The 26866-nt window shown below is 57.2% G+C and overlaps 1 protein-coding gene across 9 annotated transcripts in view; it reads right to left on the reverse strand.

Annotated features, from left to right (window-relative positions):
* Positions 1 to 26866, reverse strand: part of LOC104474960 (ankyrin repeat and fibronectin type-III domain-containing protein 1) — a 233196-nt gene that overhangs the window by 129555 nt on the left and 76775 nt on the right. For all 9 annotated transcript variants that reach the window (XM_086759449.1, XM_086759443.1, XM_086759441.1 and 6 more), the window contains one exon: positions 25922 to 26139. In XM_086759449.1, coding sequence (XP_086615575.1) covers positions 25922 to 26139 — 218 coding nt within the window. The remainder of the gene's footprint in view (positions 1 to 25921; positions 26140 to 26866) is intronic.

Below are 26866 nucleotides of genomic sequence, written 5' to 3' on the forward strand. Positions count from 1 at the left end.
ACCCACTCCCTTCTTCACCTCACTCAATCTGAAGCCAACAGCGTGGCAAAACATTTGGTCTTGGGTTGCATCCCTAAATTTCCTGGAGATCCCAACAGTGGAAAGGCACCAGGATCCCCATCTCATGGGAGGTGAAAGCAAAACACCTGCTTTCACGCTGGCATCGCTAATTCGTCATCGGCTACAAAGGCCACACGAGGATGCTGCAGTTCCACCTCCCCAGACCGAGAAAGGGTGAGAACGGGGCTGTTCCATCAGCGGTTCGGAGACGACATTTGCTGGTTTTCCAGGGCTCCTGAGGTGGGATGGCCAGCCTCTCCTGGGCCAGGCACTGGCAGCTGAGAGAGGGGAGCAGAGCAAGCACTCCCAAAGCCGCAACATTTCAGCTGGGGGTTTGCTCAAACGCTGAGCACATCCTGAGTACCCTCCCAGCACCGCACCCAGCCGAGCCTGGCAGTGTCCCAACGGCGCTGGAGGAGACTGCCGGAAAATTAAGATAAAAGGTGGGAAGAATAGAGTCATGGAATAGTTTGGGTTGGCAGGGACTGTTAAAGCCCACCCAGTCCAACCCTCTGCCAGGAGCAGGGACATCTCCAACCAGATCAGGTTGCTCACAGCCCCAGCCAACCTGGCCTGGAATGTTTCCAGGGATGGGGCATCCACCGCCTCGCTGGGCAACCTGGGACACACAATGGCCATGCCCCAGCGGGGGGCTGGCAGAGCTGGGAGGCTGCAAGGGGAACCCCACGCACGCAGGACCCGTGTGTGGCCTGGCTACGGTGTCACAGCGTCAGTCAGGTTGCAAGAGAGGAAGAACGAGGACAAACTGCAGCTGTAAATCATTTCTGTCTTAAACAGGAGCCCACCCGACTCCCATTGGCCAGACCTCTGCATTTCCCCAGTTCCAGGCACATTGCCTCGTACATTTTAAAAGATATCAACACAGAGAGGTGAAGTCTGCCACCGCCATCAGAGGAACCATCCGGGCAGCCCAGCAGCCTGGCTCCGTGGTGGAAAGGGGCTTAGGTGCCGAGTGAGCCCCCCAGCTCACACTGTGCCCTGCGGGGGGAACCGCTCTGCCAGCAACGCAGCAGCGAGGCACGACGGCCCTTCCAGCTCACCGGGGCAGCAGGGATGAGCCCTCACTCCCCCCGGTCCCGAGGAAGCCGTGTACAATTAATCCGGACAGGCACCATGAGGAGCGCTGATCGCAGAGCGGGGCAGTGGGACACAAGGACGGGAAGGGACTGGGACATTTGACTTGCTGCTTCACGCTCCTCCATCGTGGGCGCACGCCCGCGGCGGGGGCTTTTGCTCTGCCCCTCACGAAGCCCTCGCAAGGTGCTCCCCCCACCGTCGCTCTCCTCTGCGTTTTACCCTCATCGTGACCAAAACCCACACCTTTCCCTGTAACACAGAGCGTGTCCCGCCTGCAGGGACCTGCTTGCCCAGCTCAGCAGCTCCCTCGCCACTGTCCCGTCAGAGAGTTTGTCCTTTGGCAAAAAAAACCCAAAAAGATGAAAAAGCAATCACCGACTTCACTTCAGGCTGCCGGCATCGCTGCAAACCCCGGCGAAGGAGCGGAGTGCCGCTTCCCCAGCCTGCGGTACATCACAGCTGCTAATGGAGCAGAAACGTTTCTCTTTGAGACTAACACCCGGCTTACGCTGTTCCTTTTCAGCCCGGACGGTAACGCTGGCAGAGGGCATCCTAAACGCAAAGCATGAAGTACCTGGTGCGGACGCAGAGAGCCCAGGGCACCGGAGAGAGGGCAGAGATGTCCATCGCGTGGTTCGTGAAGAACTGATGCTAGAGCTGCTACCACTCTTTAATATTACCTGGTGTGGTGGGATTATCTTTAATTTGATCAAGTATGGGTTCCCCACCTCTTTTTTAAATGAAAACATGGGGTAGACTTGGCACGCCTCTCTCAAACTGTCCAAAAACAGACAGAGAAAATGCACACAGTTGCTGTTGACCAAGCAACCAATGGTGACTCATCTTCTCACATGCAATAACACTCCCTGCGAGGAGCCACCAGCCGGGTTGTGCTCTGTGGGACCAGTCTGGTGGAACTGGTGAGGCAGCTTGCTGTGTTTTTCTTGGAGGGGAAGCAGTGGGATACGTGGACATGGCTGAATAAAAATTATTGCTCTGCATTAACAAGGAGCCAGTCATCCAACAGCAAAACATTTCTCAAAAAGAAGACGATAATTCTACACACTTCTTTGCTGCGTGGCTTTTTGAAGGCCACGGAAATCAGCTCTGCCCCAGCCTCCCCTTCACATCAGGGACAACACAGGATCCTTGTGCTGCACGGTCTGGCCTCGGGTGACAAAACCCTTCCAAGGACCAGAAGATATCATCAACGCTGCACACTAACGAGGCCTTCAAAATCCCACTGGAAAAGGCGAACGCTTCTCCTGCCAAGCCCACCAAGAAGGGATGACAGGGGACCCCTGACGTCTGTCGTTTATACCGAGCATCACAGCAGAGGGCTGGGTGTTACCGGTCCTCATCGAGACACATCTGCACGGATGGGGCTGACCTTCAAGCCGCACCTGCCAATCACACGTCTATGGACATGCCAGTGGTGGATTCCTGGTGGTGCATGAGCCAGGCTGTGCCAAGCCCTGTGGTCCTCAGCCATGTGGGGTCCACAGCCCCATCATCCCTGTCCCAGCCACCCCAACCAGAGGAGGAACACCCTGTTCACGTTCCCCCAGGATGCCAGCCCAGCAAAAGCCCCCGCTCCCGCCGCAGGACCTCAGCAGGGCTCTGAACCACGTTGGGGAGCGACACCCAGCAGCTATCCACTCAATGCACTCAGATCCAAGCACCAAGGCCTTTCAGAAAAAAAATGAATAAAAACATAACACATTCCTTTTTTAAACTGTCTGCCGGTCCGCTCCTGCCCTGCCGGTTCGGTGCCTGGGCTGCACAACGCGTCTTCCAGCTTGGTGCCCGCGTTCCCCTCAGAAATGCAAGCCTTTAACCAGGAATTCTTAGCAGGAGACATCAAGAAGAGAAAGGGGAGGGCTGGGAAAAAAAGCACTTTTCCTATTTTCTCCAGTACCAAAGCTTTCTGCAGGTCTGCTTCCCCTTGGCTCGCTCCCTCTTCTGGGTCTCCCAGCATATTTTGGGTAATGAACTGCACATTTGCTGGTCAGCTCTAACACACCCAGAGGGACTGATTCTCGCATGTGTTTGTTTTAAGCTTCAAGGCATTGTAAAGTTGTTCCAACGGCCCCGGGACGGGATGATAAGACGTGGCAGGCAGCGCTGGGTTAGTGGGTGGCTGTGGTATTAATATTTATCCCATAATTGAAGGAAGACGTGACAACATGAGAAAAGCAAACCACCATGGCGTTTCCTCCCGAGGCACACACTGAACCGTCTGCAGAGACCACCACATTTCATACAATCATCGTTTCTTGTAAAAGAGAGAAAATCCTCTTACAGGCAGAGGACAGATAAAAAAAAAAAAAACCAAGGCTCAAAGCCAGAATCAGGCCTGCTGGCCCCAGTGCCAGCTCCTTCAGCTCCCACATCTCTGCTGGGCGATGCCCAAATCCCAGCTGCACGCTGGACTGACCCCAGGCGCAGAGCATCCCGACCAGCCCTGCCTGCCACGGCTCCGTCACAGCGCCCTGCGCTGCCAAATGAGCGCCCTTCCGCCTCCAGGCAGTCTTCAGATCACCGATTGAGACCAAGCTCACAAAGCCACAGGGGAAGATTTCTCACATAAACTGATTTTGTGCTTGCTTGGTAGAGAAGAAAACGGAAGATCTCTTACCTTGAAAAGCAAAAGCAGCCACACTTTCTGCAGCAGGTGCCAGGAATTTTGCAGATGTAAAATTACCGCCCCAATCTGGGGACGTCAGGGCCTGCAGCTCCAGCTTTCCTTTTGGTTGCTTGAAAAGTCCATGAGAGGAAAAAAAAAAAAGTTTCCTGAGGCACTAAGTAGGTGCATGAGAAAAAGTCAGCTGCAATGGCGCAGACACCTGGGGAGCACAGACCTGGGGACTGGGACTGGGAACACAACTGGAAATTACACCCATCTCCACGACCTACGCCCCGCCCGGCCTTTGGGGAACTCAAACGCTGGGCTCAGCGGCAGGGGAAACGGCACCGCTCCCCGCCGGCCTCCCCGCTTCCCAGCACTTTTCTGTTCCACACAGCCCGACAGCAAGAGGTGGACAGGAAGGCAGTTCCCCGTAAAATTCGCCAGCTGTGGGCAGGAATCGGTGCAATTAATTACGCTTAATGCTCGCTGGGATACGAGCCCCCTGCAGAAAGCCCAGGCAGCTCCATCCTTCCCCTCACGAGCATCCTGGGCTTTCCGATCATAACCAGACACATCATACGGCTATCACACCAAAAAGGATTCTTTTGCATTTCTAAGCCTTTGGAAGAAGCTACCCACAAAGAAAAACACGCTTTGGAGTCGGTGAAGCAGAGATGCTGTTTATGAACGTGAGGTGTTTATTTTCTGCGGTCACTTACGTTAACTGTAACGCAGCTCCTGCTACCCACAGCCTGCCTGAAGCGCCAGAGCAGCCTGCTTTTACCTCTGCCTTTCTGAGACCATTTAGCAGACAAAGTCTACACAAAGCCTTAAAATATAGGTGGTACACTCCGAAAAGTAACAGGGGACTTGGGATTTCTCCCGCAGGCGGGCACAGCAGCCATCTCGTGTCTGTTCAGGTCAGTGGTTTTCCATCTCTCCTCTCAGACCTCTCACAAATTGTGCACCACAGGTCCAGGTCGCTACATGGAGAATCCAGACTCATTCCTGACGTCTGCGCTCCCCGGACACAGGAGATGCTCACTTCAGGGCTCTCCCCATAATGACGCTCACCTTCCCTCCAACAACCTCCACGTTTCCACTCCTTCCCGTTTTCCCAGGACAGGCAGGACGTTATCTGTGGCATTATTCAGTTGCTGGCAGGATGACGTGTGCACACCTGGACAATCAGGAGCCCTGAAGTCAACGGCTTGGGCACACAAATTCAGTTTATCCCAATTTTAAGCTCACCAACACCAGAAGACACCTCAGCGTGTGTGCTTGTACAGCACAAGGTGGGTTCCTGCAGCTGATCTCCCTCAGCTTCTCTCTCTCTGGTCTGGATGAAAACCAGCAGGCAACCGACCACCGGCCGGCCCTCTCCCCGTGCACAGGGTGCAGTTTGTGCCGGGGTCACTTACAGAGAGCCTCTGGGAAGAGGCTCCAGCTGGCAAATACACGGCTTAAATCAGAATGTTTCCAGCCGACAGCACAAGTCCAACCGTTCCCACACCACCCAGGACCTGGCCGTGGCAGGGAACAGCCTTGCCCAACGAAGCCTTTGAAGGTTCACTGATCACAGCGGGCACGTCATAAATTTCCCCAAATAGTTTATTATCCCCATAAATCTCTGTAAAACTATTTTATCTCAGCTGGATTGGCAATTAAGCAAACTTCGCTCTGCTCTACCGCTCGCTGAGCCAGCCTCCAATGACACGGCACGCGCTGCTCGAAACCGGGAACGAAGAGCCGCGCCGCTGCCCGGCCCGCAGAAACGCGCAGCCCTCCCCGCCGCGCGCCTCTCCGACACGCACGCAACACCCCGGCACGGCAAACAGCCACGCGCGCTCCATGTGTTCCCCCGCCAGAAGCAGATCTCCTATCAAATAACGTTTCTCCTACTTTCATATCTTCCAAACGCGCTGTTTAAAGGGAAAAAAGACACAGCTTGGAGGCTCGCTCAGCCCGCTTTGCCAAAACGCATGCCCTGCGTTTAACTCAAAGCCTGTTTTTGCTTCTGGGAGCTCAGCAGCCACTTTGTCAACAGGTTTTTATGGGAAATGCTGATGTTTTACAGCTTCATTTACATCAGGTGGATGAATGCACAACCATCTGCTTGGCTTCTCAATCACAAGAACAGAAACCAGCCCTCTGCCCAGGCTGCCCTGCCCACCGCACAACTGCCGGCTTTTCCACACCGCCCAGTCCCTTTGTGCTCTCTAAGCAGATCGGGCGAATGGGGGGGTCCTACAGGAACTGAACCACAGGAGCTTCCCACCCCACTCAAAGCGGGTGCGAGTAGAGACCGCCCCGGAAGGCTGACAGGCAAAGCAGGGGCCAGCCCCACCTTTTGGCGTCATCCCACCCAATAGCCTGCTGCTACGGTTTGCTCGAGCGAAGCCTGGACAAGCAGAGAGTTTTTTGAGACACGCCAAGTCTCAGAAAACATTTAAGACTTACCAGCACAGGTTGACGCCTTCAGTCGGTGTACCCAAATATCGCACTAATGTGAAACCTCACCTGACGCCCAGCTGGTTGGTGGTGCGGCACCCTCAGCTCTCACCCAGAGCTGAGCAGCCACCTTCAGACACCTTTGAACAACACACGGAAGTGTCTGAGGAGTAAGCACTTCTCTCACACTCCAGTGAGGACTCTCACATGCAGCATTTTTAATTTTAACCCATTCATCTCCCCTGCCTTTGGTGCCTCCCTAGCGCTGCAGGAGCAGCTTTAGTGCCCTACATGCCACCAAGGAGCTCCTCTAGCAAGACCATGGTTCACTGGACCTCCTTCCATCCAGCCCTGAGCCCCCAAGGACACGGCTGCACCACGCATCTGTCACTTGCCAGTGCCACAGCAGTGCCCCTTGTGTGTCCTTTACAGAAGAGCTGCCCTCACCCAGAAACCTGGTTTTGACCATCAACCTCCTGCAAGACGCACCCAAGAGCTCCCTGCCACCACTGTACAGGACAGGAAGGTTACACGTCACCCTGAAGAGTTCCCAGGACACTGCCATCCCTAAAGAGCAGGACACTGCCCATCAAGCCTTCCTCTCACAATGGAGTCATGTGAAGGCTCAAAGCTCCTCGGTGGAGCTTCTGAGAAACATCCAAGATCACTGCAGGCAACCAGCGGGCTGCCCTTGGCCACGCCGTGAGGATTAATGTTCACAGCTGGTACAGACAGCTCCTCCTCCTCTGCAGAGACACCCCTCCATCCTTCCTGAGCGCATGCAGCTGCTGCTCCCCACGCTCCCCGTCACAGCCTGATCCCCAATCAGACCATGCCCGTATTCCAGAGCAGGGGACAGCCATCTCTCACGTAAGCCTCAGCTCGAGGGAACGCCCAGTTTAAACACTTATGGCTTTGCTCCTTGCCTCTCTTACCTCAAGCCTGAGCCCATCTGAACCCCACTCCTCTGCATCCCCAGACTGCCCCCACTCCTTGTAGCCAGGCAGGTCCCACAGCCTTTGGACACGGTTCCTGCACCACCTCGGTCCATGGTCCATCTTGAGTTACACCTGCCCGCTGCCACCACTCCCACCAAAGCTCTTCCTGCCACGCCAGGAGAGCCAGGCAGCCATGCCCATCACCGCCCTCAGGAAGGGACCAGGACCCAGCACAGCACCAAGGGAGAAGTCCCAGGCATCTCTGGGGAGTCTGATGGACAAACATCTCATACCAGTCTCTTGAACTCCAGGAAGGAGAGCAGTAAAAGCCGCAGTCGCTTCAGGAAGCTTCACCACGAGTTGTGGGATCATTTACCAAAAGAACTGCACACCAAGGCAACGGCAGCGTGGACGTAGGGTACCTTGGCCATGAACCCAAGCTGGAAGGACCACTTGGTTGTGGAAACCAGAGCCCAGTGACCAGGAAGAGACCTTGAGGGTCACTGACCGCCCTCACTCCCGTCTGCAGCGCAGGCCGTGACTTCTTATGACCGACAAACTTAGGCCGTGCAAACAACAAGTCAAAGCCACAACTACAACACGCTACGCAGGGAGATGCTGGTGCCACCCGTGCCCCAGACCCCTGCTGCTGCCAGGCACGCGCGGGCCTCCAGCCGCCACGGTGCCGACCGCCGACCCGGCAGGAGTGGTGCCACTTCCCCAGCCACGCTCGCCACCAGCAGCTCCAGCTCAGCTCCCCACGCCAGGCGGAGGTGAAGCGCCCAACCTGCCTGATGGCGATTGCCATGGCAACGCAGGGATGTCATCAGCAGAGGATTAAGCTCAGCGGGAGGGGAAGGGACCAGGGGGAGGGAGGCTGATCAACAAGCGCTGCGACAGGGACGCTGCGGAGGAATGGAGGCCCACGGCATCAATTTGCACGCCCATCTTCCCCTTTCAATTCTTCTCTAGCATGAAAGTCCCAATTTAAACGGCAGACTTTGACACGGCTGAAAACTATCAGAGCGTTTAACACACTGCCCCTTCCTCCCACGTCATCACACCCACGTCTGCCACAGAAAGAAAGGGGACCGCAAGACCCAGACACCTCCTTGCAGCCCGGCATGAAAGCGCAGCAGATCTGCGTCACACAGAGATCCTCTGAAAGGGGATGGATGCTAAGTGAAGGGAGAAATGATTACTTTATTTGTAAGGCCCATGTCTCTTGTCATTCTAATTCACTCCAAATCCTCCAGGCACCGGACAGCTGCGGGTTTGATCATGAATATACAAATCAGCAACAAATGAACAACAAAAAGTCTCCAAACGCAGCACAGGGAGACCCAGGATCCGGGCTGGTTTGGCTGCCGCCGTCCCTCCTTCGCGCTGGAAGGACGGAGGGGACGGGTAAAGCCGAGGCCTGCCACCTCCTCCTGCCACCACACAGCCGGCAGCCCAGCGGTGCCTCTCCCCTTTATGCCTGGACGTGGGAACGCCAGCCCGCACCTCTCCCTCCTCCGGTGAAGCCTCCCCATCGCCGCACGGGAGGCAGCAGCTCGCAGAGGACGGCAAAGGGGAGAAGAGAGGGAGAGCAGAGGCAAGGGCCGGCGGAAGCGAGAGGCCGGGGTACAGAGAGCAGCTGAAGCAGCAGATAACTTGCGCTGGAGGCAGGGAAGGCAAACCGCGCGGTTTAATCTATGCCAAACAAACACACCAAGCGATGGGGAATGCCCCTCTACTCTGCCCTGGGGAGACCCCCCTGCAGCGCTGCGTCCAGCTCTGGAGCCCCCAACATCAGAAGGACGTGGAGCTGTTGGAGAGGGTCCAGAGGAGGCCACGCAGATGATGGGAGGGCTGGAGCAGCTCTGCTGTGAGGCCAGGCTGAGAGAGCTGGGGCCGTTCAGCCTGGAGAAGAGGAGGCTCCGGGGAGACCTGAGAGCGGCTCCCAGTGCCCAAAGGGGGCTGGTGGGAAAGGTGGGGAGAGACTCTTCAGCAGGGCCTGCTGTGACAGGACGAGGGGTCAGGGTTTTAAAACAGAGGGAGGCAGATTCAGACTGGACATCAGGAAGATATTTTTTATGCTGAGGGCGGTGGAGCACTGTCCCAGGTTGCCCAGCGAGGCGGTGGATGCCCCATCCCTGGAAACATTCCAGGCCAGGTTGGCCGGGGCTCTGAGCAACCTGATCTGGTTGGAGGTGTCCCTGCTCCTGGCAGGGGGGTTGGACTGGGTGGGCTTTAACGCTCCCTTTCCACCCAAACCCTCTGTGATTCTGTGATTCTATGATTCTATGAATTGCTCACTTCTATCAGAGCCGTGGCCAGGGGAGCTCGGGAGTCACGTTGGTACCCCGAGGTTCACAGAGGAGTCCCCTCCATGAGCACCACACACACCAAAGCAAAGGAGCGCAGCTCCCACATGGACACCAGTGCCGTCACACTTAACGTCAAACACCGGCCCAAGCACAGGGGTCCTGCAGAGCTGCCCCTCTTTCCCAGGTGCCCAGCACCCATCTTCTGCTGCCTCCCAGGCGTTTCCTGCCCTCTCACAGCACGCGCGTTAAGGTGCCATAAAGCTGGTGTGCACCAGAAGGTGGGGCAGGCAGCAATCACCACCCACCAGTGCAAAGCACTGCGTGTCCCCGGAAGGGAGAGGTGGGAGAGGAAGCAGCAGCTACCCAAAGGGCTGCTTTGCAGAACAGATTATTTCATTTCTCCTGCGAAAGGGGCAGAAACCGAGGCAGGGATGAGCATCACCTGGTGCAAGCCACCTCCCTCCTCCTGTGGCCGGGAGCTGCTGCACTGCTCCTCACCATCCAGGCCTGCTTGCCAAACTCAGCAGACAACGCTCGAGGAATTTGCTTTCCAAGGGCCTGAGATCCTGCAGAGCATCACAGCAGACAGCTGGCCACCAGCAACAGCCAAGGACCAAGCCCACAGTTCTCAACCCAACGCAGAGTCAGCTTCTTTCACTTTAACCCCTCTCCAGATTTATTCAACGCCATGTGATCTGTGTTACCATTGTCTAGAAGTGATGGGGGATGGAGCTGATGTGCTTCTGACCTGCAAGGTTCAGGGAAAAAAAAAAATCAAACTGGACGGGGAAAAAGTGACTTTGGAGTCTGCTAGAGTCACCCCTGGGGTGGGGGCAGCCCCTCCTCTGGGGTGCCAGGCTGCACCCCGCGCTGCGGATGGGCAGTCAGGGTGGCGTGCAGAGACAGACAGTCCCTGGCAACTCGGGAGACCAGTTCTGCATAAGCCACGGCTCCCGCACTCAGTCCCAGCCCTGTAAGAAACTGCTCCCCATCATCAGGCTTTGAAGCCAAAACCATCTTCACGCAGAGGGAGAACCGCATTCCACTTCCCTGCCCTTTCTGCTCTCTGCAGCACAGTCCCCTGACCCCAACGCCTACATCCTGCTCCGTAAGGGACGGTGCTGGTGCTCCAGCTGTCCCACACTGAGAAAAGATCCACCTCTCTCCCCTTCCACAGGGGATTTTACTCTGCTTGGAAGAAGATGCCTGGGTTGTGGAGTAATGAAAATAAACCTTCCCCTGCAGAGGAGCGAGGTCTCCCCAGCCGTCCTGACAGAGCAGACCTGGAAAGAAAGACATGGGGACGAGCAGGGAGACCCTGCAGAGGCTGCAGAAAATGATGTGCAAGAATTTGTCACCTTCTCACCAAGATGTTCCCCCGTGCAAAACCCTGCCCTCGCCAGGCTGGGGCTTTGTGCTTCAGCACGGCCCAGGATTTCTCACCTCCTCTTGCACAGGGACCTCAGTGGTGGAGGGAAGCTCACCACCAACTGCCATCGCTGGTGGGACCGTCAGAGCAGTGTCAGGCGCACACCCTGCTCCAAGTCGCAGCTGATGCGAGAGCTCCTGGCACCAGGGAAGGAGTCAGCACACCGGCGAGGTGGTCCTGCCAGCTCCCCACAGCCTTCCCGGCCCCAAATAGGCTTGCACACGGAGCAGGAGAGGTGTTTCAGGGTGTTCAGCTGAGCATCACCCTCCTTCCTCTCTGCAGACTCTCACAGAACACCCCATGAGGAGGTGGGACCACAGGGGATATCTGAGCTTTGAGATCAGCAAGACCCAACAGAGAGACTTACTTGGTGTTCACCACTCACATCCCGGGTCCAGCCCACCACTGACCCATCGCCTCGCCCCCATCTCCACCCCAAGAGTCCCTCTAAACATCAGGTCAGGCCCCCAGGTCAATCCCCAGAGACCAAACACCAGTAAATGCAGAACACTGACAATAAAAATCAGCGTACGTGAGAAAAAAAGTCCAGCTCCCAACTCTGCAAGGAAGCAGATGGGCAAAACCTCTCCCCTCTGCTACCACCAGCACCAGCTCTGAAGCCTCCAGAATTTTCTAAGTGCGTCAGCCCTGGTCCTCTTGGCAAAAGCACCTTAGGGAAACGCCAGGATGTCCCTCTTGGCCATGAACCCCTCCCCAGAGAGTCCTCACCTGGAGCCAACAAGCAGCCAGGCAGCAATAGCAGCCTGCAGTGAGATGGGAATTGACAATGTGAAGACCTCCTACGACCAATGCAACATCAAAATGAACAGCGCTGGAGATGCTCTACCTGCCGATCTCACCTGTACTTAAACTTCTGGTTTTGAACCGAGGAAAGCGTTGGCATCGCCAGCGGTCTGACACGGCAAAGGGTCAGGAGCCCGAGCCCCGCTGGCTGTGACACCTGGGACAGCTGGAGACCCCAGGACACCCGCATCCCCACAGCCACCAGCAATACCACCCGGCGGTGCAACTGGTAAATCCAAAGCCCAGGGACCAGGAAGACAAAAACCAGCAATGCTTGCGTGGACAAACCCACCCCCAAGCCTGCAGGCAAACCCGAGCCCTTCAAACCCACAGCCTTTACACCACGGGGCTGTCCGAGCTCCGGCGAGGGGGCTGCCCCCCGCCCCAGCCCAGCCGCACAACCGGGGCACCCCGGCCAGCTGTGCACATCTGTGGGAACCGTAACCTCGGCCGTAAAACCACGGCCTGGGGCTGGGACAGGCTGTCAGAGCAGCGCTCCACAAAGGACTCACAACCGAGAAACACAGATGCGAAACCGCAGTCCCCCCGTGCCAGCCGCAGTGGCGTTAGTGGGTTTTCGCGGACGGCCCCAAAGCTTCTCCCTCGCCAGCAAAACCTCTTCCCACCAGCACGGGCCGGGACACGGCCCCACCGCACTGCCGGTGCTGGGCGGGAGGTGGGACGGGGAGGTGAGGCCCCGGGACAGCGAGACGCGCAGCGGATTTCAGTCTCTGCCACAGGCGCGGGCTGGGCTTCGCCTTCCCCGGCTCCTCGGCAGCTCGACACGGAGCGATGCGCCCCCCGCCACGCACAATGCCCGAGCCGCTCTAGGAATGGCAACGGTGACAAACCCCGTCCCCTGCGCACCACAACTCATCTCCTCTCCGCGCAGCAAGAGAGAAAGGGCACTCCCCCCCTCAAAACTGCCTTTCTTCTAAAAAAAATTCCTGGAACAAATGGTAGCAAATCCCAATGTGGAGCTGCACAATGGACACTTCAGTCTGCCCAGGGGAGGGAGAGACGGGACCCTCAATGCCTAAATCAATTCAATTTACTCGTCAAGAGGGGGCTGGGGAAGGTTAGGTGGAGGGTAGCGGTGGTTATTCACTTCCCCCAATTAACATTCCAGCGGCGCTGCTCTGCTTTCTAGGAACAATAACTTTTTCGGAAGGGGGAGCGATGCCCGTGGGGGCGTTGGATGCTCCTGAAAAAAGGAGACACGTCCGTGCCTTAACACGGTCCGAGTTTATGGATGATGGGAACCGCCAAACAAAACCAAGAATAAAGAAAGATCTAGCCTAGGCAAAAGAACCGGCAAAATAAAACCCCTCACGTCCCTGGACCAAGGTTATTTGCCTTTACTGATCTAAATATTTTCTACATAGGCCTTGGCAACAGAAAAAAAAAGGTGGCTTGGTGTTGGTTTGTTTATAAAAGGTCTCCAAATGCAGGGTAATTAAAAATATTTAGACCAGGCTTTGAGCCACACTATCCCCACAGCCTCCTGCAGCCCCACACTGCTCTCAGCAGCCAAGGACCCCGACCGCCCCTGTTTTTAACAAACCAGAGCCTCAGCCCCCTGCACCCTCTGCCAGGCTCTCCGTCACCACCCGGGCTGGTGGGGTGGCCAGGAGGACGGACAAGGGAGGGGGTTCCTTCATCCCTGCACCAGCTGGGCAGGAAGGAGCCACTTCCCAGCTTACAGCTCCACGGGCCAGCTCTCCTGAGGGATGATCCCACTCCCTCCTCTCTCCTGGGGTTCCTCCCGCCCCAGGAAGCTCCCGGGTTCCACCACTCTGTGACAGTAACTTACTCATTTATTTCCTTCCCAGGATGAAGTCTTTGCCTTTTCTTAGCCTGGTCATTAATTTCTCCACTAAAGGGTTTGCAGCACGCTTGGAGCTCCCGCTTGCTCTTGCGGCTTCCCTCTTCCAAGAGAGGCCGCTGCACTTCAGTCCTCCTCACAGAGCCCTGTGAGGGTGCACGCACATGGAAAACAAGGAGCAGGAGCCAAATCCAACGGCAGCCGCACCAGCGGGAAGGAAGAGCACTGGAGGGGCTCCGCGCACGCCGAACGCTGCCTACCCCGACGGGCACCACTTGCTGGCAGAGCTGTCACGAGGGGAGCGCGCTGCAGGAGCGGAGGGCTCCCGGGGCGTGGGACGGAGCCCTGCACCGGACAAAGCCGTGCCTATCGGTGTCTTGAGTGCTGCAGGCCTGAAAAGAGCAGGTTTGCCCTTGTAAAGCTGAAAGCAACCACCGAAAATGAAGGGGTGCGGTCAGAACCCCACAGGCATACGCGCTGAGGCGTATCTGTTTCACCACTTTACAGTTTCGAAGGATTCCCATGAAAATCTAGCCCAAACATGGCCAGAGTCTAGCATTCCCAGCCACCACACAGCAGCAATCAAAGGGTACCCAAACACGGGACCCTCCCACGCACGCGCATCTCCGCAGATGGAGGTCAGGCAGCGCTGCCGTTAAGCTCAGTTGTGTCATCTACGGATGCCTACAGCCACGCGTCGGAAGGAAAAACACTTTGATCTGCTGTACGTGTCAGGAACTAAAACCAGCTCGTTTTACTCCGCAGGTGTTAAATCAGTGTACAAGCCCCAGGAAAACACATCCAACTAACAAAGCACCCACCGGCGTAGCGCTCAGCCGCAGCCAGCGTCAGCTCGGTTACGTCCCATCGAACAGGCGTGAGGTGGGCTTGAGGCAGACAACATCTAAAGACGCTCCAGTTCCTTCATTCACTCACCAGCAGAAGACTTGCCATTTCCCCACTTGGATCTCAGATGACAAAGGAGATTGCTGATTTACCAGGCAAGGCACAATCACGTCAAACGGCCCTTTGGTGGCAACACCATCTCTCAGGAAGAAGCCTGAAGCACTGTGGAAAGGCTTGCACCTACCTGAGAAGGTGCCTCCTCATGGGCTGGACGCAGAAAGGTCAGGAGCACCGTATCAGACAACCAGTACTGTCACCCTGAGGCACTTGACGACAGCACCGCAGAACCCAAGGCCCCTCGCAGAACAGCACCCAGAGGGGGAACGGCTGGGTTTGCCTGAAGTCCTGCTAGAAGCCTGTAGCGCTCCTCCTGCTTCCTGCCCCAAAATCCTCCCTACGCACAAGAGTGGGGTCAACAGCAGAAAGCCTCCCAGGGAAGCTGTAGGTTTTTGTGTTCCTCCTGGAGCATCATGAGGCTTCATCCGAGTACAGAGCAGTTGGTGCCTTCTCACCTCAAAGGTCTTCAAGTCAAAATGAATCCCCTCTCAAGGGGATCGGGCACCAGGACTCTGTTTTCCCTACTTTTTGGGCAGCCCATGCCCTGTCCCACCACCTGAGCAGCCACTGCACAACCTATCGCTCCAGAGTCAGTGCCGCAGATGCTCAACAGTAAACGATCGTTGCTGAGCTATGGGCTGGATTCGCTGTTGACTTTCAAGCCTGAAAGGTGAACTCACTCATAAAAATGCAGAGGCCAGTTACTGAAAGGGAAAGAACCCCGCCAGAGAGGCAGCAGCACGAACTAAAATCAGACTGAGCACCTCCAGCCCCAGTCCCGCGTACCACAGACCGTGTGTGCGTTGTCTCCTCACCACGCAATGCAGTCATTGCCGTAGTTGAACTCAGGAGGCGTTGAACCCAGGTCCATCATGGCCCCATCACTGTCCCTAGGAGATCCCTACGCGAAGCTCCACACCTTGTGTCCTCCAGGAATCACCTTCCTCCCTCTCCTCCCCAGGAGATAACAGGGGCTCAGGCAAGAGCGTCAAGACTCCACCACTCCCCAGGGAAACGGAGTGCACCTAGGGCCTTTCCAGGACAGCAGCTCTCACACTGCTCTCCTCAGAGTGTCCAGAAGTGCTGAAACTTTTCACGAGGCAGGACACTTCCACTGTCAGGAAGATCCAGAAGTTGAACACTGTCATGCTGGTAGCTGAACATCTCAGAAAAGCGTTTCTCTCTACCTTGAAAAGCTACCTCCACAACAGCCGAAGACAACAGAGGGAAGATCCCCCACAAAAGTGTAACTCTGCCTTTCTACTCCACTGCCAGTTGGTCCTGGGTCTCAGTTCAACCTTCTCCTGGGCTGCTTGGAGGCTTCAGCAAGGACAGATTCAGCAGGCTGGCGGTAAGCGCAGCCCTTGCCATGGAACGAGGCATCAAGAGCTGCAAACCATCCTGGCTGCAGGTGGATGGATGGCTATCCAAACCATCCGTCCCCCACCTCCGCAAGCCAGCCCTCCTCCCCCAGGGTGTGGACCAGCAAGGCTGAAGGCCTCACAGCTGTGGGCCACACAGCCACCCCATCACCACCCATCAGCCCCCTGGTGTGATCAAGCTCTGGCTGGAGATGCAGCGGCAGCAGCAGCAGGGAGGAAAAACCAGCGTTCTACACATGACAGGCGAAGATCTCTAAACAGCACAGAAAGAGAGAAATCTTTTCTTTCCAGGAGATCAAGACCCAGCTATGCAAGTGGGGCAGCCTCCAATGGCACCTTCCTCTCCAGTGAAGCCTGGGCTATTTCCACCTCTGCAAACGCTCCCTCGCTAGAGATAAGGCTCAGCTTTCCGAAGCTCGCTAACTAGTCATTAAAAAATAAAACAGACGAGGGGAGAAGCGAGATGAACAAAATGCTAATAGGAACCCCCAGGTCAATCCGCCTCCCCTGTCACTGGGCCCTCCTCTTGCCAGCACATTCCTGCCGCTAATGAGGCCCCGCTGCTTCCTCCTCCCTCCTCAAGTTGCTCCTGGTGATTCAAATCCATCGTCTTTGTTTCTATTCTTGGAGTAAAAACAGAACCAAAGTAAATAGCAAAACAGCTCTTAGGTTTCAGGATCCTTTCTTTTTCCATCCTTCCCAACAGCAGCAAGGCTGTTGTTGCCGTCAAAGTGAGGTGACACCCGACCCCAGACATCGTCTTGCTCCCACCGGAAACGCTCCGCTTAATCTTCAGCCTCCAACTTCCCCTTTGAGATCGCTGCCAGCTCCTTCTCCGAACCTCCGCTTTGCGCGCTCCTTGGGAGGTTCTAGACGTCACCGCAAGCCTCCGGCTGAGCGAGAGCCCACGGAGACCCTGCCAAGGACTCTGGTGATGGCAGAGAGCTCTCCCCAGTCCCAGCCCCTCTGCGGCAGGCTGGAGACACATCCTCACCAGACCTTCTGCCTTCCACTCTCATCTCTGCCCAAGGAGCTGAACCAGCTTCAGTCTGCGCCCACAGAGACCTCACTGTGCCCAGCGTGTTCCCATGTGCCGGGGCGGGCACCGACACACATGCACGGAGAGGGAAAGGAGACATGTGGCAACACAAGTCAGACACATCACCTCTCCCCAGTATGTGCCAGTGTCCCGTGAAGCAGAGTGACAGTGCTGCTGCATCACGGAGAAGCTGCTCACGGGAAGGGCCAGGGCTGAAGGTCGGCTCTGCTGCCGCCACGCTCCCGCGGAAGCTGCAGGTGCAGGAGGGACAGGTAAGGCAGCCTTTGTGCAAGAAAGCTCTGCTCAGATGTGGTTTCTGGTCTGTAACAATGTCCCCGAAGGTCACTTCCCCCTCAGCTGAGGTCCAAAGGCAAGCAGTCGGCAAACTCTCAGGGTGCTGGGACCCTGAGTGCCTGCAGCAGGACGAGCGCGCTCTGGGCGGCACCAGGGTCACCACGCTCGATAGCACAAATGGTCAGATGTGACCGTTGTGCTGGGACACAGCGACCCCCCGGTGCTTTGGGGAGCTCTGGCAGTTGTCCCTGAGCTCCCAGGTGCAAGGAGGAGTGGGGAGACTGCGAGGATTTGGAGGCTGAGGAGATCTCGGGCCTCTCCAGGGAGGGCAGGGAGAGGCAGAACGAAGACAATCTTCCACAGTTGGGGCAGAAAGGTCTGAGCAGCCTGAGGAGCTGCTCTGCGGTGGGTATCAGAGTGCCGAAGCGCAGTGCTGCAGAGACCTCTTGCAGCACACAACTGCTACTGCACCCGTGCCCCGACACCGCGGAGCATCTCTTGGAGCCGCACGCTTCCAACAGAAAACACGCTTCCCGACCCACCGGTGATTTACCCCGTGATCCCCGGGCAGGCTGCACCCGGTGAGCATCCAGCACACGCCAAGTGCCACCCACACACAGCCCCGACGCCAAACTGCTCCCAGTTCTGCAGCTGAATCCACTCCCCAGTCCATATGAAGCCACAGCGATGTCCAAAGGGGCTTGTCCAGGCACAAGCAGCTCCCTGCGTGAATTGCCTCGCACAGAAATACTCAGAAGCGTTTGAACCTCAGGCTGTCAAAGTGCCTTCCTCACTGGCACTCTCCAAGAGCTAATGAAAGGCATGTTGAGGACTGCATTTGCAGAGAGCTGCACCATTCACTCAGGAACCAGGGGCACCTGCCTTCCTCAGATTGAGAAGACCCGAAGACCTGCAGACGGTGAGCTCCGAGCTGTCAGGAGGACAGACCGCAGCAATCGGATTTGCTGTCTGATATCTGGGACAGCAACAGCAAGAGGGCTCAAGAGAAAGAGCAGAGGAGCAGGTCTGCCAAGGGAAACACAAAACCAGGCCACAGGTAGAGCGAGAGGCCCTACGGGCAGCAGAGGATGTGATCTACTGCACCTGGCATCCAGGGATCTGCATCACAAAGCCATTCCTGCTGGCAAACCCAGAAGTGAGAAGGAAAATAAATGAGGATGACAAAAAACACCAGACTGTGCGCTCTGGGACTGACCGGAACAACCCCGGCAGCTGGAACCTCTCTGGAGGCAGAGGCCAGGAGGGACCTGGGCAGCAGACGTGGGGCCGCTGTCACCGTCACATCCACTGTTGGGAGGGGACAACCAGCCAAAGGCAGGCAGAGAAGCTGTGCCATGGTGAGGCAGCTCCTCACCCGACCAGGAACATCTGGGCCCTGCCAGTAGAAGCCATCATGTGCTCAGCGAGACCAAGCCATCCAAACGCGTTTGCTTTTCCAGGCAGCTGGACCGTCGCTGGCTGCAGCCCAAGCCTCCCCAGCCCACCCTGTGTCGCTGAGACCCCGGCCCGGGCTGCAGCACCCGCCGGAGCACTCACCCGGGTGTCACGGTGCCAGGCACCGGTTCTGCCACAGAGGAGGAGTACTCTGGCTCACAGCATCTCACTTATTTCACACTGCTGTAGTTCTCTTCTTTCACACAAAGGACACAGTGCACGTTTTTAGCCTGGAGTAAAAGTGGAAGTTTTGCTTTCTGAGCACTTGATGCTCCTCAGCCAGCAGCCAAACGTTAAGGCGTGGGAGGTTGGAAAGCCACTGCTCTTCCCTCCGCCAGCTCACTGATTGTCCCCCCACCAGCACGGCCCGGGCTGCCCCTGCCCAGCGCGGAGGCAGCAGAGGGAGCAGACACCGCGGGTCTGCAGGGAAAGGCGGTGGGTTTTACCTGTGGTTATCACATTTTGAACCCAGGGGCTATTTCCTACGTCTGCATGCGCTATTTAGCCAGGCCCAAGTTGGAACCAACACCAGTCTGCAGCCTCGTTTATAAAACCCCTGGGAAAACGATACCGAGCCCGCACTAGCATCCAGCCTGCGAAACAGCGGCATTCAAACCAAAACCAAAGCCTGTCCCTTGGCAGCCCCGCAGAGTCAAGCAGAGGGGCGCACGGCTACTGCCTATTTATTTCCGGGCGCTGTCAGAGCCCCCACACTCACAGCCCTGGAGGGCTGCCCGCCCGCGGGTCTGCAATCGCTCACAGCAAGCAGGGAGGCGTCCCACGGGGGACTGTCAAATGCAATGGGCTTTGCCCCATATTAAACATCAAATAAATACCAATGAACAGGTTTAAGAGACAAATCGCTGAGTAATTTCCCCTCACTGGTGCCCACCTCATGGGTACACGCAGCTTGTTAACCGTGGGCGGAGGGCGGCTGCCGCCAGGCCAGGGACCAACGGTTTGCAGAGCAGAAGAGGGAAGAGTGTTCACAAGCTTTCGGGAAGCCGCCGAGTGTCACGCAGCAGCACGACCGAATACCACAGAGGATGGAGGTCAGCAAGTAGAGGTGTCATCAGCTGCGCCTTCGCAAAGTCATTAAACCTCCGCTGACGAAGCACTGCATGCTCTCACCCAGCATCTTCTCTGTTGCCAGCGTTGTTGAAGTCGTAGCCCTGCCACGCTAACGCACTGGCTTCGGCCCCAAACACACCGTGACTGTGGGCATAGGCTTCTTCAGCCATCCCAGAGGACCAGGGCGGGCACCACCAAGACAACCAGAAAGACGCCCGTTAGCCGAAACGTGACACCAGCAGCTCCCAGGCTGCGCCCCGCTCACCGAACCTCTGCAAGGGAGGTGAACTCCTGGCTGTGCCAGTGTTTTCTGAAAAGAAAAAGAGATGCTGCCTCTCGCCTGTTTGCAGCTGGCTGCGAAATACCACCCTGGCTCACGGCGCTGGCGCATCCCCTCGCTCTCCTGCGAGGCCATAAACTGTCCCGGCACGTCGGGTGTTGAGTCGCCAGCGCCGTCCCCACCCTGCCAGCCTGCGCAGCTCTGCCCAGCCCCGCTGCAGAGGCAGCTGGGGGATTCAACACACACAGGCCCACCGTCGCTGCAGCCACAACCTTACAGTTCCCAGAGGGAAACAGGGAAAACCACGCAAAGTCGGGGCAGGGGCAGGAGCTACACAACCTCCCAGAGCTCCAGGAATGCCCTCTGCAAGTCCCGCAGCTCCGCGTTGTCCCGGCATGCTGTCAGTGTTGCTGGCCATCTGGCTGCGTGCGATACCTGGATTTAAATTTCTTTTTCCCGTTCTCGCAGACAAGTTCCCCACTGAGTGCATAAAGGACGGGAAGGGTAGGAGGGTCAGCACAAAGCAGCAGCTGAGCGTGATTTTGGAATATTGGCAACATGAGTCTGATGTTCGCTTGGTTCACACGCTGTTGACCACAGGTGCCTGCTCCCGGTTTGGCTGCAGAAGAACGGGACGTATCGCACCGTCCACGTACGCCACCGGGCACCCCGTCTCTACCAGCCCGGCTGGCACTCACACAGCTGCCGCCTCTAACTCCTCCCCACAGGAGACATTTCCCCTTGCGTGGGAATGCCAAGAGCCGACCCGCAGCGCACGCTCCTCTTCCCAAGCCATCGCTGCTTTTCCCACAGGCACTGCAAAGCACTCGCTGGGACACCAGAAGCTGCCACTGCAATTAAAGCCACGCTCGCCAAAGAAACGAGCTGGGCACGTTTGGGTTTCGGCATTACTGTGTCAGTTCACTCCCGCACCGTTTTGCAGAGCGGCGTGGTTCACAGGCGGCCTCTTCCGCACGGCGCCGGCTGCCAGGGACGGCTCTGCTGCCTGCTCCCCAGTGAACGGCTGCCATTGGCTCAGGCGTCACATTATTTATCAGATTCTTTTTTTTTTTTAACTACCCATAAATGGAGAACAGTCAGCAAGTGAGCAACACGCCAAGGTGGGGCTGGGCACGATGAGACGATGCACAGCCTGCGTCCCTCACCCACCTTTGCCTTTTCCTCCAGGGTCAGACAGACCCTGCAACCATGCCTCACAGAACTGAGGGCGGCGTGTGCGCAGATCCCGTACAACGCTCGCCGTGCTACTCCACCTCTTCCTGAAACGCAGTTGACTGCCTCCTGCACGGCTCCAGCCTTTAATTTTATCCCTTTTTTTTTCCCTGTTACACTGAACTACAGGGCACAAACAAGCATTGACTGGCTGTGTGCTAACGTTTTCTGAAATCAGGTGTGAGAGCGAGCTGTTCTGCACCAGCGCTGGAAAACAACCAAATAAAATCAAGCAAGCGGGAGAGAGTTACACCAGTCCGATTTCACTGGCATCAGCGGGATTGCAGCGGGGCTGAGCCTGGCTTTGCTGTCACTACAGGCATCACACCAGCGCCTCCGGCACCGGCTGCACGCGGGAGACGACAGACTGCACCCGACAGACTCGGCGAGTCCCTGCACACCAAGGAACAAGATCAAACCGTCATGAGAACGCAGGGATGGGTCCCACCAAGCAGAAACCGTTCTGCTCAGGGCTCTGTCTGGCACCAACAGCCCAGACCGGGACACTCAGATCCCACGGAGTGGTGCTGCTCTGGGGCAAGGTGGCGTCTGCACAGACCTCTGCGCTCCAGCTCCCTAACATCACCGCAGCATCCATCAGGAACACGAGAAATTTCTGGACGGATACCCAGAATCCACAGGAACAGGAGAACCCGGATGGGTACATGTCACTGTACCTGCCCCCTCCTACAGCCCCAGCACCGTCCGTAACTCCACTGAGCACCAGACCTGACCGGGTTTCTGCCACAACGCAAGTGTCTGTCCTCACTGCCTCCCTCTCCCAGGCTGTACCGTTCCTGTCAGCCTTTCCTCCTTCATTCCGGGTTTTGTAAGGCGAGGATTACCTCTGCTCAACTCATCCATAGAGCTCAAAGACAAACAGGGCTCTATGTCTTTCCTGGGGGGCACAGACTTTTCACAACAGAATGACTGTCTGCAAAAAAGACCACAGAAAAATAATAACAATATTAAAATAAAATAAATCAGTGCATGAGAACACAGCCAGGCAAGAGCACAACCTGGGCTCTCACCCACTCCAAACACGCAGGAACCAGAGCAGGCAGAAGCGCCAGGCCAGCTGGGGCAGCACCAGTGACACCAGAGCCGCACCGGCTGCTGCAGCGTGGTAACACCAACGCTAGCTGTTCCGCGGCACGCAAAGAGCAGCATTTCACTCCAGAGGTGCAGGATAGAGACCTGCTGCAAATCAAGCTAACGAAGCCTCGGCCAGCACGCCAGGACGCGGGGCGCTGCCAGCTCTTCCTCTCTGGGGAGCGGCAGGATCACGCCATCAGCTCAACAGGTTCCCTCGTAATGTCAAAATGTCGGTGGGCAACGTCAGAACGGCTGGCCTAGATACAGAGAACTTCAAAATCCCAACAGGGGAAAAAAAACGGAAAAAGAAAAACCAAAGTACAAGTTGAGTCAGAGCGCTGCTGTAATCTGCACTGACTGTCCTAGCAGTCATCACGGTGACTCAGCCCAGGTGACCTCCTTTCACGCGCTGTGAGGTTAATACTGAGCTTAACAGGGTTAATTCCACCTTTAACCATCAGGGCTCCTGCGAAGACAAGAAGTTTCACCACAGCCTGTCACGCAGCAACGGGCTGGGTCACTCCGCTCCTCTTGCCAGGCAAGGGACACGGCAGAAGGTCCCAGCCCCACTCCCCACCGGCCGGCTGCGAGGCAGCGCGGCTCCAGCTGGGCACAAACCCCAAACCGTTCCCCTGCCCATCACCGAGTGACCCAAAGCAACACGCGCAGGGTCTCCGAGCACGGTCCCAGCCCTGGCCACGGCCGCTGCCTCTGTCACAGCACGGGTACGCTGGACCCGCTGGGGCAAGGCAGAGGATCCCTGTGAGAGACAGATGTCAAAAGCAATCAGATCCTCCTCTCTCTCACGGGCGGAAACGTCGCCCACATTACAAGCCTTAGAGGAGTTAAAAGGAAAGGCTTATTAGAAAGAAAACTCGTTCTGACAATCAGAAAAATTGGAATTCATTTAAAATTCAAATTATGCAAATTCAAGTAATCTGTACGTGCAGATCCATCACACACCAGCAGCGGGACCGCAGACACATGCCACCAGCTACGCGGCCGGGGGACATCCACCCTCCACCGTGCGTTCGGAGGAAGGCAGGCGTGCTCGCCTCGGGTGGGCACGGGAAGGGTGGCTGCTCCTGGGAAACGGGCCGGGGCAGGATCTGCAGGTGGTGCCCCCGCACCAGGAGGGAGGCGGAAAGATGCCTCAGCAACACCGGCAGCGCTCCAGCATGCCGTACCCCAGGGACACAAGCTTCAAATGTTTTCAGATGAGCTGCAATAAATTCTTCCCTGGAGAAGCCTAGATGCCCATGACCAGCAGGAAGCCTTCGTTAGGCACAGAGCCTCATCAAACGCATGCGAGACAGCCGCACGGCACAGGACGCACGTGGGCAACAGCTCTGCCCCACCTCCTTACCGCCAGGCGAGGGTCCTGGCTGCCCCCTCGCTCACCAATTCCCAAAACAGAAAGCCCAGCAGCGGCATCGCTCAGGCTGTCAGCGCAGAGCAAAGCCAGAAACATAACGTTACGAGCTGGGTAAGCACAACAGCCCGGAAAAATGAATCAAGCTTTAAATACGCGCTTTCCTAAGAGGTCCCAGGTGAGCCACTGTGGAAAAGGCAAATCACACTCTCTCCTGTAGACGCTCTGCCGCGCACGGGGAGAGCGGCTCTCACCTGGCACCGGTTTCCCCACCAGCCGCGCTCGGAGCCAGGGCTGGGCAGCGCCGGCATGGCGCAGCGGGCCAGGGCACAACGCGAACCCGGGGAAACTGCAGCGCCTCCGGCACAGAGATGGAGAGTCATCACCAAACCTCAGGAGAACAGCTCTAGCTACCTCTTCTTGGAAATAACTTCCCCAGGTTAGCAGCACCTCATCTTTGAACTGAAAAACCAGGCGCTCTCTCCCCCCAGCTGTGTGGGGAATACTTGCCTGGTACCGGCCCAACCCTCAGCTAACGAGCTGCTGGCTCAGCTTCCTGCGCACTCTTTGCCCCGAGCCTCCACTGAAGGGCCCTGCTGAGGCCCTTTCCAGGTGGGACGAGTCTGCTTCTCTCAGTGGGTCTCACAAGGTCCCAGCCCGCAGCCAAGCCCACAGCAACACCTTTGAGCTGTTGAAACAAACCAGAAATCACATAGCACGAAAAAAAAGCCCACCATACAAAAATCCTGCTCTGTTCCTTGATGGACAACAATCAGCTCCCTGGGTGCATTGAGGAAAGGTAAAGGTCCCCAAAGCCTCATGAAGGCCAAGGTGAATCAGCCACAGAGAGCTGCTGGCGTGGCGCTGAGCAGGTAGCGGCTGGCCCCAGGGCAGGGGGTTGCCCCACGGGGAAGGGCAGGGCCCACCTCTCCGCAGGTACCAGGATGCTGGTTGAGCCCTCCCACGCCTTCTGTGCCCATCACCGCTGCAGACAGGAGGCTGTGGGTGACAGGTCCCACGGAGATACTGAAAGACCCCTCTGAAAGGGGAACGGTCCCCAACATCTCAGCGACCTCCTGCTCTCCTGGGCACAGCCTGGGGCTGTGGATCCAGGCTGAAAGACAAACAAAGCAGATTTCCGTGCCTTACCCCGCAGCAGCACCGCCTCATCTTAAACACCTCCAACCTCTCTGAGCCACTCATCGGAGGCTCCATCCTGCTTCTCCTCATCTCCATCCCCGAGGCTTTCACCCGCTTCCCGAGTCCGAGGCAGCAGCTCCCACAGAGCCACTTCACGGCTGCCGCAGCCCAGGGGACACCAGTCTGCAACCGGGTAGGGGGATCAGCCCCTCCTCCGGGCTAGAGGGAAGCTGTTGGGGGTCTCAAAAGGTGCGTCTGTCCAACGCCTACGGCAGGGCGAGCGCTGCAGCCTCGGCCGGCAGCTCTCAGTGGCACTGTGGGTTGCAGAGCCGCCCGCTCCCCCTCTCTGCCCCCATTGTACTGACGCTCTCACCCATTTCCAACCAACACCCAGTGCTTTTCAGCAGGAGGACACCCGAGCCCTCATTACAACCCTGAGGCCGGTAACAAGGCAGGAGGAAGGCTGTTCAAACCCCCGCATCAAGTGTCTCTGGGAAAGAGAAGAGGCAAAGCCCATTAAACATTGATCAGAGGCTCCTGCAGCTGTGGCACAGCCCCAGCGCGTCCCTGCTGTCCGCTACCAGGATGCTCCGATGGGCCGGACCCCTGCCCCAGGGGCTCAGCGCTCAGCCCAGCCCCGCGCTGTGCCCATCTGCAAACCCTCAGAAACACCCGCTTGCTTGCGCAGGTGAGGTAGAGGAGAGGAAAACTCATTTCTTACTTTCAGCCTTCTTTCACGCTTTGGACAGCAGCACCCAGAGAGAAGGCCCTCACCCCACGCATCGCCCGGCTGAGCCACAGCCGCCTCCGAGCCCGCAGCAGCGTGGTGGGGAGCGGGGAGCCAGAAACCCCGCCAGGCGCAGGCGAGGCGAGGGCTCTGCCACGATGTGGGCAAACTCGCGCTGCTCACCATCTGCTCCCCCAGGCTGGTGTGGCCTCTTTTTCTGTTGTTTCGGCAACGCCGCACGTAAAAACAGCTCTCCGACATATCGCTGGTTTTGGGAAGCCGCATGCGTGTGAATGCAGGGGGGTCAGGCGCCCCGATACTCACGAATTGCCGCCGCAGCTTGGTCTTGACGCGCTCAGCCTTCGTCTCTGCCGGGTGGACAGTGTAGCTGAGGGAGCCCAGGTGGTTGTCAACCGACAGGCTCTTCCGCATGTAGAAGGAGCGGGTGCGGAAGTAGCTGAACGGGGCATCCTCCACCGCCGTGCTGAGCTGGGGGTCCCTGGGGGGGTCCGTGCAGTCGTCCTCCAGCCGCCAGGCCTCCCCTGGGGAGCAGGAGGACACACCACGCCATCAGAGCCACAGCCTCGGCCGTGTCCTACCCCTCCGGACCCCCTCTGCCCACCCCACACCCGCCAGCACGCTGTGGGGTACGGATGCTGCAGAACTCGCTCCCTGGAGGGGACGTCCCTGCCTGCGTACCCCCTGTCCCCGCCTGTCCCAGGCAACAGTCCTGCTCCCACCCTGCCCAGCCTCACGTACCCACAGCCCCCAGCACCCTCCTGGCAGGAACTGGTCCAATGCGGTTGAGCACAACGAAGGCTTGGCCAGAGCCAGGGCCTCCAGCACTACTGCAGCACAAAGACTGTTACTCAGAATCTCCAGCAGACCAAAACCCTAGAACCTCAAAGCTTCCTGCTATTGAACTCTACTAGGGTTATCCCGTTTAAAAGGGTCATTTAGAGAGAAACAAAAAAATTTCACTCATCCTTCCTCACCCCAAGTCCAAGAAGACATTCCACATTAAAAGAAAACGGTCTGGGTTTTTTTTAAAGGAATAAAAACCTTGCAATCAGCACCACGTGCTGCTGGTGTTAGTGCTACGCATCTGTACCAAGGCAGAGCTCTTCTACAGGTGTTCACGCGCGCTGCGCTTGGTAACGACACCAAACCTCGCTTTGTGAAGGGGAAAACCGAGGCACCGCAAATGCTGCAAACTGCAAAAGGGTTTACTGCCATCTCCTCCTCCAAAAACTCTTCACAGCATGGCCC

Source organism: Chlamydotis macqueenii, chromosome 15 (assembly GCF_036417535.1).
Source record: "Chlamydotis macqueenii isolate bChlMac1 chromosome 15, bChlMac1.mat, whole genome shotgun sequence".
Lineage (NCBI taxonomy): Eukaryota > Metazoa > Chordata > Aves > Otidiformes > Otididae > Chlamydotis > Chlamydotis macqueenii.